At 34.6% G+C, this 13237-nt stretch overlaps 1 protein-coding gene across 1 annotated transcript in view; it reads left to right on the top strand.

Annotated features, from left to right (window-relative positions):
• Positions 1–13237, top strand: part of LOC141902133 (arrestin domain-containing protein 2-like) — a 90861-nt gene that overhangs the window by 31855 nt on the left and 45769 nt on the right. Inside the window, exons 4-5 of the mRNA XM_074789772.1 lie at positions 2719–2901; positions 3079–3258. Of these exons, the coding sequence (XP_074645873.1) occupies positions 2719–2901; positions 3079–3258 (363 nt within the window). The remainder of the gene's footprint in view (positions 1–2718; positions 2902–3078; positions 3259–13237) is intronic.

Here is a 13237-nt window from a genome sequence, read left to right as displayed (position 1 = left end):
AACTTATCCCTAGAAGATTTTGGTCAATCCCAAATTTTGAAAATATGAACTCACTATTCTGTACAAAAAATCAAATAATTCTGATGAATCTTTCTAGATTTATTCGAATATGCTCAAATTAAGTTGTAAACATGTATAATAGAGATGTGAATTCTCCACGCTGTTATACCGTCATTCTGTATTTATGTATTATTAATGTATGTTTTGTTCATTGCGAATTGTAAAATTTATGAACAATAAAAATTGAATCTGAATCTGAATCTGTATTAGTTACATCTTCTAGATACCATGTTTATTCAGCTTAGACGAAACACTGAACGAATGTAAAAGAAATCACTTCAAAACTAAATACACCAATCCTAGGCTAAAAATTGATACCTTGTTTCTCCTTTCTGCCAAGCTTTTAAAATTGATCCAGCTGGCCGTCTATCTCCCCTGTACAAAACTTTTATTAAAGCATGATCAAGCTTACCATAACAGATCCGGTAGCAATAGAAATGAACTGATTTTAAAATTTTATCACGATTTATAAAAAATAAACCCCGGCCGATTAGGAGAAACGAGGTATCATTTTCTTTAGTCCTTACTCTACTGCTTATCCTGCAACTTTTTAAACGATTCTTTGAACACCTGGACTTTTTCTTTCTCAACTTCAGTTCTTTCATTTTCTAATTTCAAAAGCTGTTCATGTTCCTTTTTCATCTCAGTCATAATTCTCGCCTTACTTTTTCATAACCCGCTAAGATAACACGTAACTCCTGCGTCCGTTTATTTGACCTTTTACGCTTCGAGGGGTTCTGGGGGAAATCTGAAGGATCGTCACTGGTACTGATTTCACTCTCGTCATTGTCATAACTGTTGAGATTTTCAAATGCTGAGACTGTGAAATCAGGATGGGTGTTGGGCTTGGAGCAAAGGATACTGTCCAACTCATAGAAAAATCTACACGTTGCAGGGGAGTTCCCAGTTTGATTGTTTTTATCACAGGTTTGTTTGTACATATGAACCAAATTGTCCCATTTAACTTTAATCTGTTCCCAATCTATTCTTTTTTCAATCTTTTAGTAATTCTTTCCCAAAGTGGACGCTTCTTCTTCCACATCTTACAAAAGTCCTCATCCATTTCTGTGCGAAGGTGAATGATAAGCTTAACTGCATTTTCAGGCATGTAGTTGTTTGTCTGAACATAAAAAGAAATTTAATATGATATTGTTCACAAAAGACTAACAAATTTGTTTTAGCAAGTCGAATATTGGGCTAGATATATCGATAAAGGACGGATGATCAATGAAAGATTTCCCCTATAACAAAAAATCATAAACGACAAAGCTGTAATATTCAAAGATCAATGAACATGACTGCGTAGTAAGGAAATGTTACTAGCTGTAAGCCTATTTGATATATGAAATAAGACTTACCACTATCAATCCCTTTCATATTAGTTTTACTGTTTGCTGTATGCGTGTTACCAGTAATTTTATCCGTGTTAGGTACGCCTACATCATTTTCGGTTTGAATTGGTCTCGTGTGAACTGAAAAAGGGAAACTAATAAGACCATCTATGAGCATCATAGGGCCTATCTATTTTCATCATATAGGTCCTAAAACGCAATGATTTATACAAAATATTTCAAATGTTCATTATCATGGCGATTAGACATATGATACTAGTACTCATATGAAAATCAATAGCATACAACTATTTACGACTATTAGTGCCAGGACTGAAGATGGAGTAGTCTACCGTAATCTACCATTCTATTGGTTAGGTTAAGTTTATTTGACGAACTCATCAATAACATACAAGGCACGTAACAAAGAAATATAGATACAATATGAGCACGCATCAGGGATTCAAAAAATCCTAAGTATTGTCAAAGTTGAACCCCTGCATAGATGAATACAAATTCTACAGTACAAAATTGGAAGAATTTTCAGTTAAAGAAAATCTAAAAATACTTACCATTGCCAGGCAAAATATCCTCAGGCACTCTGATGTGAATTGTTTCATCAGAAGGTAATGCAGCTAAGTTATAATCAGATCTAATATGTTCAATGACGACAGGTGACTCTGAAATAAGATCGATGATTATCAATAAATTAACTTTGAATTTAGTATAGATGGAGAATTGCGAATTACAGCATATGCTAAATCACTATTAGAAGTAATTTTGCGAATCATATATCCCACGCATAAAACATCTTAATCTTACTGTCTCTGATCCATTTATACGCGTCCATATTGTCAGCTACGGCGGATATTTGCTTGTTGTCGATGACCAACTCAAAGGGGACCGCCATGTTGGAAAAGTCGGTTTGCTCTCGTAAACCGCTCGGCGAACGGTTTAGTCGGTTTGCGCAAACCGTTAAGGTTTACGCCTGAACAAAGACGCTAGTTTATGCAAACCGGTTTGTTAACCGGAATGAACAAAGCCGATTTCTCCACCGTTTCGGTTTGTGCAAACCGGTTTCAAACAAATGCGCCTCAGTTGTAGCATTTTGATGTAAATAGTCTTTATGCCTTCGCCCGAGTGAAGCGGAAGTGAGAACGCTATCGTATTTACGTATCTGGTTAAAATTCAAATGCTAACATGAAATGAACTAACCGAAACATGAACTACCCGAAACGACGAGATAAAAAAAGGTGATAGAATATAGCCAGACCCGCTCAAATGGAGGGTGTTTACAATCACAGAGGAAAATTGTTTTTTTTTTCAGGGCCCTGTATCGCTTCTTGTGCAAAAGCCTCTTGGTTGCTTTTGCTGTAGGCGTGGTACGATATCCTGTTCGGTTAACTTGGATAAGAATGGTTATGTACCGGGCGAGACTTTGCACATTGATGTTGAAATAAATAACAATAGTAAAATTGAGATAGAAACTTCAAATGTAACATTTGAACAGGTATAGTCTGCCACCCGTCTATGCTATTTCTAAGGCTACAACCTACTCAGGTATTGCACACTTGATTGCCTCTTCCAGAAAACTCATGTCTTTGAGCAAGGCACATCAAATCGCAGAGTCGGTTGCAGCAATATATTATAATATTTAATATTTGTCATTGTTTGATTGTTTCTATAGCATATAAAGCTCAGTGCACAAGGCAACGTGAAGAACATTACAGCGTGCATTTTCAGTATATCCGGAGCTTTGATTAAACCGGGAGATTCTGGAATGTATCACGATGTAATTCACATTCCCCCACTACCCCCATCCGGTCTCGATGGATGCAAATTGATTGACATTGACTACGTTATCCATGTAAGTATGTTATCTTTGGTGATATATGGTTACCGCGGTGATGTTCACAACTGAACTCGCCACAATTCGTTTTCGTAACTCACGCATAGCCACAGCTATATATATATATATATATATATATATATATATATATATATATATATATATATATATATATATGTATATATATGTATTCCGTACCCTAGCGTAAAACATATCTACTGGACTGAATATTTACTATCGGCAGTCCAAATACGTGTTTTACGGCGCGACCTTCAACTAAGCGCGGATTCAAGGTAGACAGACGTGACAGTTGAATACCGGTATATCGAGGGCTTATGATGTTTCGAAAACCATTTCAGTGGATTTAAAGAGCGTCGTCCGTTAACGTAAGTATAGAATAGATTTTTGAGCCCTTATGAATTGATGTGTGTGCATGTCAACACAAAATTTAAAAATCCGACAGAATTTGTTACTTTAGGGTCTTTACGGACTTTATGGAAACGTTTAGATGATTTGTTGGTCAGTTTGGCCTAACTGCAGTTTAGGTCACCTCTCTACTATGTGGCGCTAGTGATAGTATGGTAAGGTTAGGTACATAACCAATAGGGACACCCAAACTATAGTCGCTCCCTGAGTTAAAGAGATACCGATTTATATATAATCTTTAATATCATTCAACTTTCATCAACTCTTCTAGATACACCACACTCACATGAATCACAATTTAAAAATTCAAAGTCAGAATATGTATAATATGTATCTGTTTCCGTCTGACACCGTTCATTTTTAGGATATTTCTCTTGAACGTTTTTAAAACATACCTCAGTTTGGTCTTAATACGACAGGTGAATCAGTGCAGTCTAAATAAACCATCGTTTTTATAACTATTTTACAATGCAGCATCTATTTGATTACTTTAAGGTTTATTAATTACTTTAAGGTTTATTAATGGTAACATACACAGAACTCGTAGATGCGGTCTCAACCGACGCACTGCCTTGGGTATCGGCCCGATGCACAAGTTATTGAGACGGGGTCAGCAGTCACTGTTGATAGATTAATTTGCCTACGTAGGTTCTCCATTCTCTCGTTTGGAAGTGTCGTTAATTCATTGAGTGACGATAGTCATATATTATCAAATAGGCCTACCAGGTACCGGTAATGAAAAACTTGCGGCCGGTGCCAAAATGGGGTATCCCGTTGAAAATGAAGAAATTCCATGTTTTTAGAGAAAATTGCGCGATTCCGTGATTCCGCGATATGACACCAGCGGATCACCTGGCATGGGCACAATAGGGCAACATTTTCTACCATTTATTCGCCAAACGATAATATTTTATTCGTCAACTTTTCATTTCTTCAGTTCAAAAACAAAAAAAATCAAGTTGACTCGTAAAGTCTAAAATGCTTATAAAAAATGGTATTCAAATGGGTTACACTGAATACAGTGATTTCTTGATTACATTGCCAAAATAAAACTGCCTTAATTGTCAAAAACGAATTGTCAATTGAGATGAGGATATTCTCTCAAAATTAAATGTTCATTTGACGTGTCAAAAATCGTTATCATAGATTTCAAACAATTCACTTGTTAGTCCCTGTTTGAATATATTTTAGCTCTCAAAAGCATCAATTCTAATACCCGTCAAACTAACTGATTCAACCAGTCAATAACTTAGATTTTTCAAGTCAAATGGTCATGGTATGAGAAATGGGAAAGTGAAATCTCCATATATTCGAGATTTTTTTAATATCCTTGTCACCAGCTATGTATTTCGTAGGCTTTATATGTTGTTTTATCTCTCGGCTCTATTTTGACATAACCGGTTCATAATACGTGTTAATGTTCATAGTCTAGTGTCAGTCATTGACTTCAGTCTTTCGCATGAAAAATGTAAAATCCTCTTTTGTGGGAAAAATGTGACAAAAGTAGAAAAAAAAGTACTATGAAAAATTGCAAGGTCTGGCATTTCATCCCGGAAGAAGTCCTAGGCCGTCTAACCAAAGTTAGTGGAATTTCTCTGATCACCAAACTCAAGTATCTTTCTTACTTTCAGGAAAGTATTACAACATTCTATCATTCTACAGATTCTACTGCTTCAACCAGTTTGACTTGCTTATCTGTTCTTGGCATACAAGATGACTACAACAACATTACATGAAGATACCTAACAGCTCAACAGACTTCTCTGTAGCATATGTGCGTAAATGGTCTTGCACATACACCTATTATAGGTTTACTCGAGTAATATTTCTGAATCGACCGATTATAAATCAGGTAATTTATAATGTCTACTCAATCATTATACATTTATTTTATCATTTCAGCTATTAATGAGCATTATAAATATTCCTGCAACACTCACTCGACAAAACAGAATAAAGAAAGAAAGATTTAACGTGATTCGTACGCACCGAATTGCATTCATATATGAGGACTCAAGTTTATGCGCTGTATGCTCTCATGTTAGAATTCTATTTAATCTGATGAACGTATAGAAAATTATGATATATTCATGTTTCATCCATGTATAAGTTTTGTTTCTTATGAGTAATAGGGATAATAGGGGTTCAAGCCAAAGGTCGAAGGGTCGAGCTCACTCTCCCCTTCAACCTTTGATATGAACCCCCATTATCCCTATTACTCTTAATAATTTCATATAAATGAACTTTATTTACATGAATTTCATATATTTTAAAATCATTTATATGTTATTTACAAAAGTGTGAGTAAAGTGTCAGTAATAATTCATATTTTAACAGATTTCGAATAAAAATATAAGTAAAATAAATGGATAACTAAAAGAGTATAAAAGTGTGAGTAAAGTGTGAGTGAAACAGTTTATATTTTAAACATATTTCAATATTTATATTTGTATGAGTTAGATTTTTAAACATTAAAAGTGTCAGTAAAGTGTGATTGAAATAATTCATATTTTAACATTGAATATTTATATTTGAATGAGTTTTAATGATAGTTTTGTTATAAAAATGATGACAGAAGAAGAAGAACCCAAATTCAAAATCGAAATAAAAGAAACCCATAAATTATTTTCACAGTTATTTCACAGTTAAAAATTATATTTCAGCAACAAATTTAGTGTCCGCAAGGTATTATAAAATTGATAACATTACTATGATTAATCAAATATCATCAAATGAAACATATTTAATTACTCAACTAATTGATACTTTTGATAATGGTGTTAAAAATCCTAAAATGTTCAATACAGTTTTAAATTCTAAAGGAACTTTAGATGAAAACATAATTAATATTCTTAAAACTCCTTTCAATGAAAGAAAGAGTGATATAATACTTTCTAAAGATTACAATGATTTGATTAACTTACGAATTGAAAAAAGACAATTATATTATTTCAATTTTGATAATAAACAAATCACCTATAATGAAAATTCATCAAATATTGGTATTCAATGTGAATTAGATAATGAAAAATCGTTCAAAGATGTTGCAGTTCAATGTAATTTAGATGATGAATTTAGAAAATTCAATCCTAATGAAAAAGTGTATTGTTATTGTGGTGGCAAATATTTAAAATCACATAAATCAAGACATTTTCAGACAATCAAACATATAGAATATGAAAAGAATAATAATTCTATATTGAATAAGATTAAGCTGTATGTTTCAAATATATAGTAGTTAAAGCATTGGGAAATTAGTTAATGAATAACTGTTGGGTAGTAAGTTTAATTGTTATTTGATTTGAAACATATAGAAGTTAAATATTTCTAAAATATTAAATATATTTATCAATTTATTAATTGTTTTCTTAAATAGATGTATGATTTCAACATACCAACCGGAAGTAGTGATTTGAAACATTATTTAGTTGCTCGAGTTTAATATTGGCAGCATTATATTTTTACTATGAGAATATTTCGAAAGATTTGATTAATGAAAATAATGAATTGAGCAAGAAATTAAAGAAGTTAAATGGAAAAAATCACAGAAATAAGAAGAATAAAAAAGTTAATGATTTAAATGATATAAGGATTAAAACAGCATCTTTTAATTTAATTTATTCTATATATTTTGACTATAAAAATGAATGAAAATAAGGTATTCGAAATATTACATCTAATATATAAAAATCAAAAGAATATTAAATCAATTATTATGCTTACAGGTTTATTTTCTTTCTCGATTTACTCATTAAAACAGATGTTAGAATTCTATGATTCTTGTAAAATTAGATATACAGAATTAAAAAATATTACAGTCCCTCTAATTTATGTGGAGAGACGCTCTTAACCGGCAAAACCGTTGTCCATTTCGTGTGATCGTTGGCCTACGTGACTGACCTTGCTTGAGCGTTCGCTACCGGCGCGCCGCTTCAAAGTTATGAATAAAGTATTATATTACAGAGTGTTAATGACATACAACAAATAAACATTTAAAGAAAGGTACCAAGTATCTTACATTCTACTGAAAAATTCCAGATTGATTCACCGCATAGTTTTTTCATAGTGAGCATTTTAGTATATGAATCAATTAAGATGATTGACAGATGCGGGTGCGGTTGAAGACGTTCGATGTAAACAGTTATCTTAACCACGTGCGCGATGAAAACAGGCACATCAAACTAAGAAGCACTGAACTATTTAATTACATGTGATTAGAATTTATTGGTTTCTTTTATTTCGATTTTGAATTTGGGTTCTTCTTCTTCTATCTTCATTTTTATAACAATAAATAGGGATAATGGGGGTTCATATCAAAGGTTGAAGGGGAGAGTGAGCTCGACCCTTCGACCTTTGGCTTGAACCCCTATTATCCCTATTGCTCCTATGTGGTTCCATTGGAAGTATACATGTTCATTGTAAAACATTGTGCTTCCTATGAAAGAAAATTTATGTTGTTCAATAGAGATTGATTGATGGTACATGTATGACAATTTTTTGATATGGACATTATGACATTAGGCCATCCCAAAATAATAGTCTGTTTGCCGTAACACCGACTCAAGTTTTCAGGATTGCCATTGCCATTTCAGTCAATCAATCTATTGTTGATCACTACAGAAAAACTTTCGCATAACAGCGAAAGTATAGTAAAATATTCAACGTACAACTGTAAGGGTAATCTCGGCTGACTGTGGTTTTTCTTCCATGAACAGTTGGGCCCTATTGCTTAATAATGAAAACAAAAACAGAACGGTTTTTCTGAATGCAAAAAAACTGTGATGCATAATAGGTAGATCAGCCGGACGCATCAAGATGTCGCACGGAGAGCAATGCCGACGTTGGTGTCACTGAGGCAGGCTGATGATTGCTTGTTTGTGTTTTTACCTTCATGGCGTAGTCATGAAAGTTATAAGAGGGTAGTGAGTCGATGACGTCATTTTCGTGTCGCCACTAAATTATTTTTAAATTATCCCTAAATTATTTGAAAATGCCGATAGTAAGACCGTGGGAAAGTTTTTATCGTTGATTTGGCGAATCACGGCGGTAGAGTGCACCTGTCATAAGGCGGAAATAGTTCCATGTGATGGTAAAGCTTTTAAATGATCAGATAGTCGGAGGTGGTTTATCAACTTTTTCAACTATAGTTCTGCTATTTTCCCAATCAAGTTGCTAGATTTCGTTTCTCATAAGTCAAAACTTGTAATTCAAGTGTGATTTTGATGTGTGTAGCGATAGATCGTGACTAGCGTATTAAATGGCGGCGCCATGTTTAAGCTGCGCGTCGATCGTTTAATAGTGGAATTATAGGGTGGAATTATCTTGATCGTATCCATACGAAGTTTATTAAAGGTTAGTGTCAACAAATGGTCTATTACAGTCCCTCTAATTTATGTGGAGAGACGCTCTTAACCGGCAAAACCGTTGTCCGTTTCGTGTGATCGTTGGCCTACGTGACTCACCTTGCTTGAGCGTTCGCTACCGGCGCGCCGCTTCAAAGTTATTAATAAAGTATTATAATACAGAGTGTTAATGACATACAACAAATAAACCTTTAAAGAAGGGTACCTAGTATCTTACATTCTACTGAAAAATTCCGGATTGATTCACCGCATAGTTTTTTCATAGTGAGCATTTTAGTATATGAATCAATTAAGATGATTGACAGATGCGGGTGCGGTTGAAGACGTTCGATGTAAACAGTTATCTTAACCACGTGCGCGATGAAAACGGGCACATCAAACTAAGAAGCACTGAACTTTTTAATTACATGTGATTAGAATAGGCATCTGTGCTGGTTTTTCAAAAAGTCTAATCTTAATTGACTCCTTCCTATTGCATAGGCCTAAGCCAGGCCCTCTGGAATTGAATTAAGTTCGACGCAGTAATTCACCTGTAATTTGCGATGAATCTTTTTCAAAATTAGCTTGAAGATTGGGTCTAGCGAGATGTCCACCCCTATTGTAAAAAAATGTCATTGGTGATCAAATATGGCTACCATTGGGGTGGCCATCTTGAATTTCTTGTTTGCACGATGCAGCCCGCAATTCTTCATGGACCTCCACAAAATTTGGTGTGAGGATCAGAGTAGGTAAGCTGTCCATGCCATTTGTATATGGAAGTCATCGGCTTTCAAATATGGCCGCCAGGTCAGCCATCTTCTATTTCTAGCATGAAACGGCCTTCAATTCTTGATGCATTTTCATGATACTAGGTGTAAGAATTTTGGTAGGTGAAATGTCTACCCCTTATTGAAAATTGAGTTGCCATCCATCTTGGATTTCTTTTCAGCACGATGCCTACACCAATTCTTGATGCATTTTTTCATGTAGTGTGATCTTCGGGCAGCTTTTCATGTAAGGATATATTAACAGAAAATGAACATTATCGCCACATACCATCTTAAAACTTGTTACATCGTTACAATGTAAATCTTTCTGTACAACTCTGAATACTGAATCAGTCTTCTTCTACTGCGCCATGAAGGTATAAGTCCCATGGGCCTCTCGTTGGTTGTTAACGTCGTTCGGACATAGGTTTTTAACCCTTTTGGATTGTCCATTTAACCTCACGACGGGACGGCATTTGAATTGTTGCCCGCACACTTAAAGCAGCCAACAGGACCCACTTGTCACTCAGCACTGATAGAGTGGATACAACAGCATCGCGCCTTATTTCACTGAGCTACCGAGGCTGCTCGATTCAATTCCAAAAAACTACAGTAGCGGCAAATAACCACCGCAATATTGCAATTTACGACAAACAACGTGTAAATTTAATCACTGTTGTGGTGTTCAACGCATGGAAAAGATAAAAGATATATTTCCCTGCGCGCATTACAAAGCGAATCTATCTGCCGAGTGTGTAAGTGCTGCTACCGCCCGCTCGTCAGTGAGCAGGAAGCGGGCGAGCATCTTTAAGTGAAAACTTATCGTAGAATATAGCCGAACCGATGGAATTTTACAATAAACTGTCAGTCAACTGATTGATGATACAACATGGTTATTCTCGGCGTATTTAACAATGGCATTTTTCTCCAATACATGGTTGGGTGGTACTGTTTACCGTTTGATGTTTCGTGTCATCATGAAATAGTTTTAACTTTAGAAAGGGCGTTCCTGCGCGATCACATACGGGTTTCAGTCATGAGTATGCCATCCGTTCCACTGCTCTAAAAATATGTATTCTGCCGCTGAGAATAAATCCCAATTAGTTTCATTGCTTCTGATAGGAGGAATAACATTGATATTTAAAGACTATGGTATTTATATACCGGGGTTAGATAAATTTATGTTTTTCTATTCAAAAGTTAGATAAATTTAAGTTTTTTTATTCAATTTTAAGTATTTCTATAACTAACGAGAAAATGCGATAGAATAACTTTTTAGGCCATTAGATCAGAAATCTGTCGACACTATCTGGTAGTGAATAATTGACATATTATTTTGAGTAACTTACAGCTGTGTCTAATGTTTTTACGAGAACGGAGTTTTGAAGTTTCTATGGAAATTAGACTACGACTTTCGATCAATTTTACTAGCATTGGCATGACTTCATAGACGTCAACCAATGCTAAAAATGAATATGGAATAACATTTTGTTTTAATTGTTTTATAATACACAATAAAATGAATATCTAAACATAGAATATCAAAATATGATACAGCTAAAAAGCAGCGATAACAGGTTTTTTGCTTAGCTTTGTTCATATGCTTGATCTTGTCTGGATACTCGGTCGACCACGATCGCGTGTATGCTGACGCAGATTGGATACAAAGAAAACCCAAGTTCATATTCTACCTATTGTGTCCGAGTGTGAAGATTATTTCGATCGAATGAAGATTATTCATTATAATGAAAATACTATTTAGTTCCACGAAAATCTTTTCTTTGCAATGAAAAACGCTTCGATGGATCAATATACTTAAAAACGAACGTAAAACTTAATGTTCCGATGAGAAAATGTGGTTCGAATGAAAACAATTCTGTGTGATCGAACAAAATAATTTTTATTCGAACGGAAAACTTTTCGTTCTAATAAAAAGATGTTTTCGAATAAAAAGCTGTTATTATTCGAACGAAAAACTTTTTGCCGTGACAAAAAATATGTTGAGCGAAAACAATTTTGTTCCGACAAATTTTGCCTCAAAGGTTTTGTTCAAACGAATTTTGTTCGATTGATTAAAATATTTTTGATTCGAATGGAAAACTTTTCGTTCTGACAAAAAAATCTGTTCGAATAAGAGCTATGTTATTCTTTGAACGAAAAACTTTTGAAAAAAAATTGGTGAGTGAAAACAATTTTGTTCGAATAATTGTTCGAATGAAAAAGATTTTGTTTGATTGAACAATTTCGATTTTTTAAAATGTATTATTCGAACGAAATGAAATTTGAACGATAACATTGTTGGTTCGAACGAAAAACTTTTTGTTCTGACAAAAAAAAATTTGTTCGAACGAAAAGATATTCATAGACAAAAAAAGCTCTTATCATTCGGAGCTCCGTATGAAAACTAAGGTCATCAGGAACAATAAAATGCAAGTTTCATTATTGACGAAAAAACTCAAATGAAAACTCTGGTTTACAAAGCTGCCTGCTCAGACGAATGCTAACAGCTTTTCAAAAAAAATCTTCATGTTCAGCTTTTATAGGCCTACGCGTCCGGACAGACGAGTCTCAGGCCTATTGCAATTTAACCCTCCTAAACATCGTATTCCTACACCTCTATGTAACTGGGTTAGGTCTCATGTTGTATACTATTTGTAAAATCAATTTCATTTTTAGACGAAGAAACAAATCTTTTGTACTACGTGCTTGGCAATGTTGCCGGATTTTCTATTGCAAATTTTGTTTGTATTTCAAGTAAGCACGTATGCCTAAAAGTAGCACAACTCAATAAACACACCGAATATCAAGCGTGAGTCCAGCTTACGGAAAAGAATGTGTTATATACAGTTATTTAGTGAATATCCTCTGGATTTGGTAAAGATCGGTGTGTACTGTGTGAAAAATAGAATATTGATACATGGCTGAAGCCCGCGGCCGAATTACAGTAATGAATTCATTTATTTTGCTCTCAGCTGCATCTGTTCGGTGTGTTTAGTTTAGGCCTACGGACTACGATTTATCGTAATAAATATCCGGTAAATTTTGTAAAGGAAAATAGAATATTGTTAATACTAACTGTTTGAAGCCCGCGGCCAAATCACCGGGAGTAATAAATGTATTTGTACTTGATTTGATTCTCATGACGAGGAGAACTCGCAGCCGATCCACGATGTAAAGACACACGTTGATTCATCGATCTTTTCAGCTCGACAGTGCCTATAATATTTAGAGCAGTAAATATCCTGTGGATCGGTCAAGTGGATTTCGGGATGACGACTCCTCACGTTGTCTCATTGAATGGGGTTCAATTTTCGATGTTTACGGCCCGACAGTGCTTTTGTAACGTCGATTCATCAAAATACGCGCGGAGTATCTGTAGATCGAAGTGAGCACAATGGAATTAAAAGGATTGTGTTGGAAACAGCGGATAGGTAAAAAGCCTACGTTCTTTCGACGAAAATA

Source organism: Tubulanus polymorphus, chromosome 3 (assembly GCF_964204645.1).
Source record: "Tubulanus polymorphus chromosome 3, tnTubPoly1.2, whole genome shotgun sequence".
NCBI lineage: Eukaryota > Metazoa > Nemertea > Palaeonemertea > Tubulaniformes > Tubulanidae > Tubulanus > Tubulanus polymorphus.
Note: the sequence above shows the minus strand (reverse complement) of the source record. Positions and strands in the feature narration are given on the sequence as shown.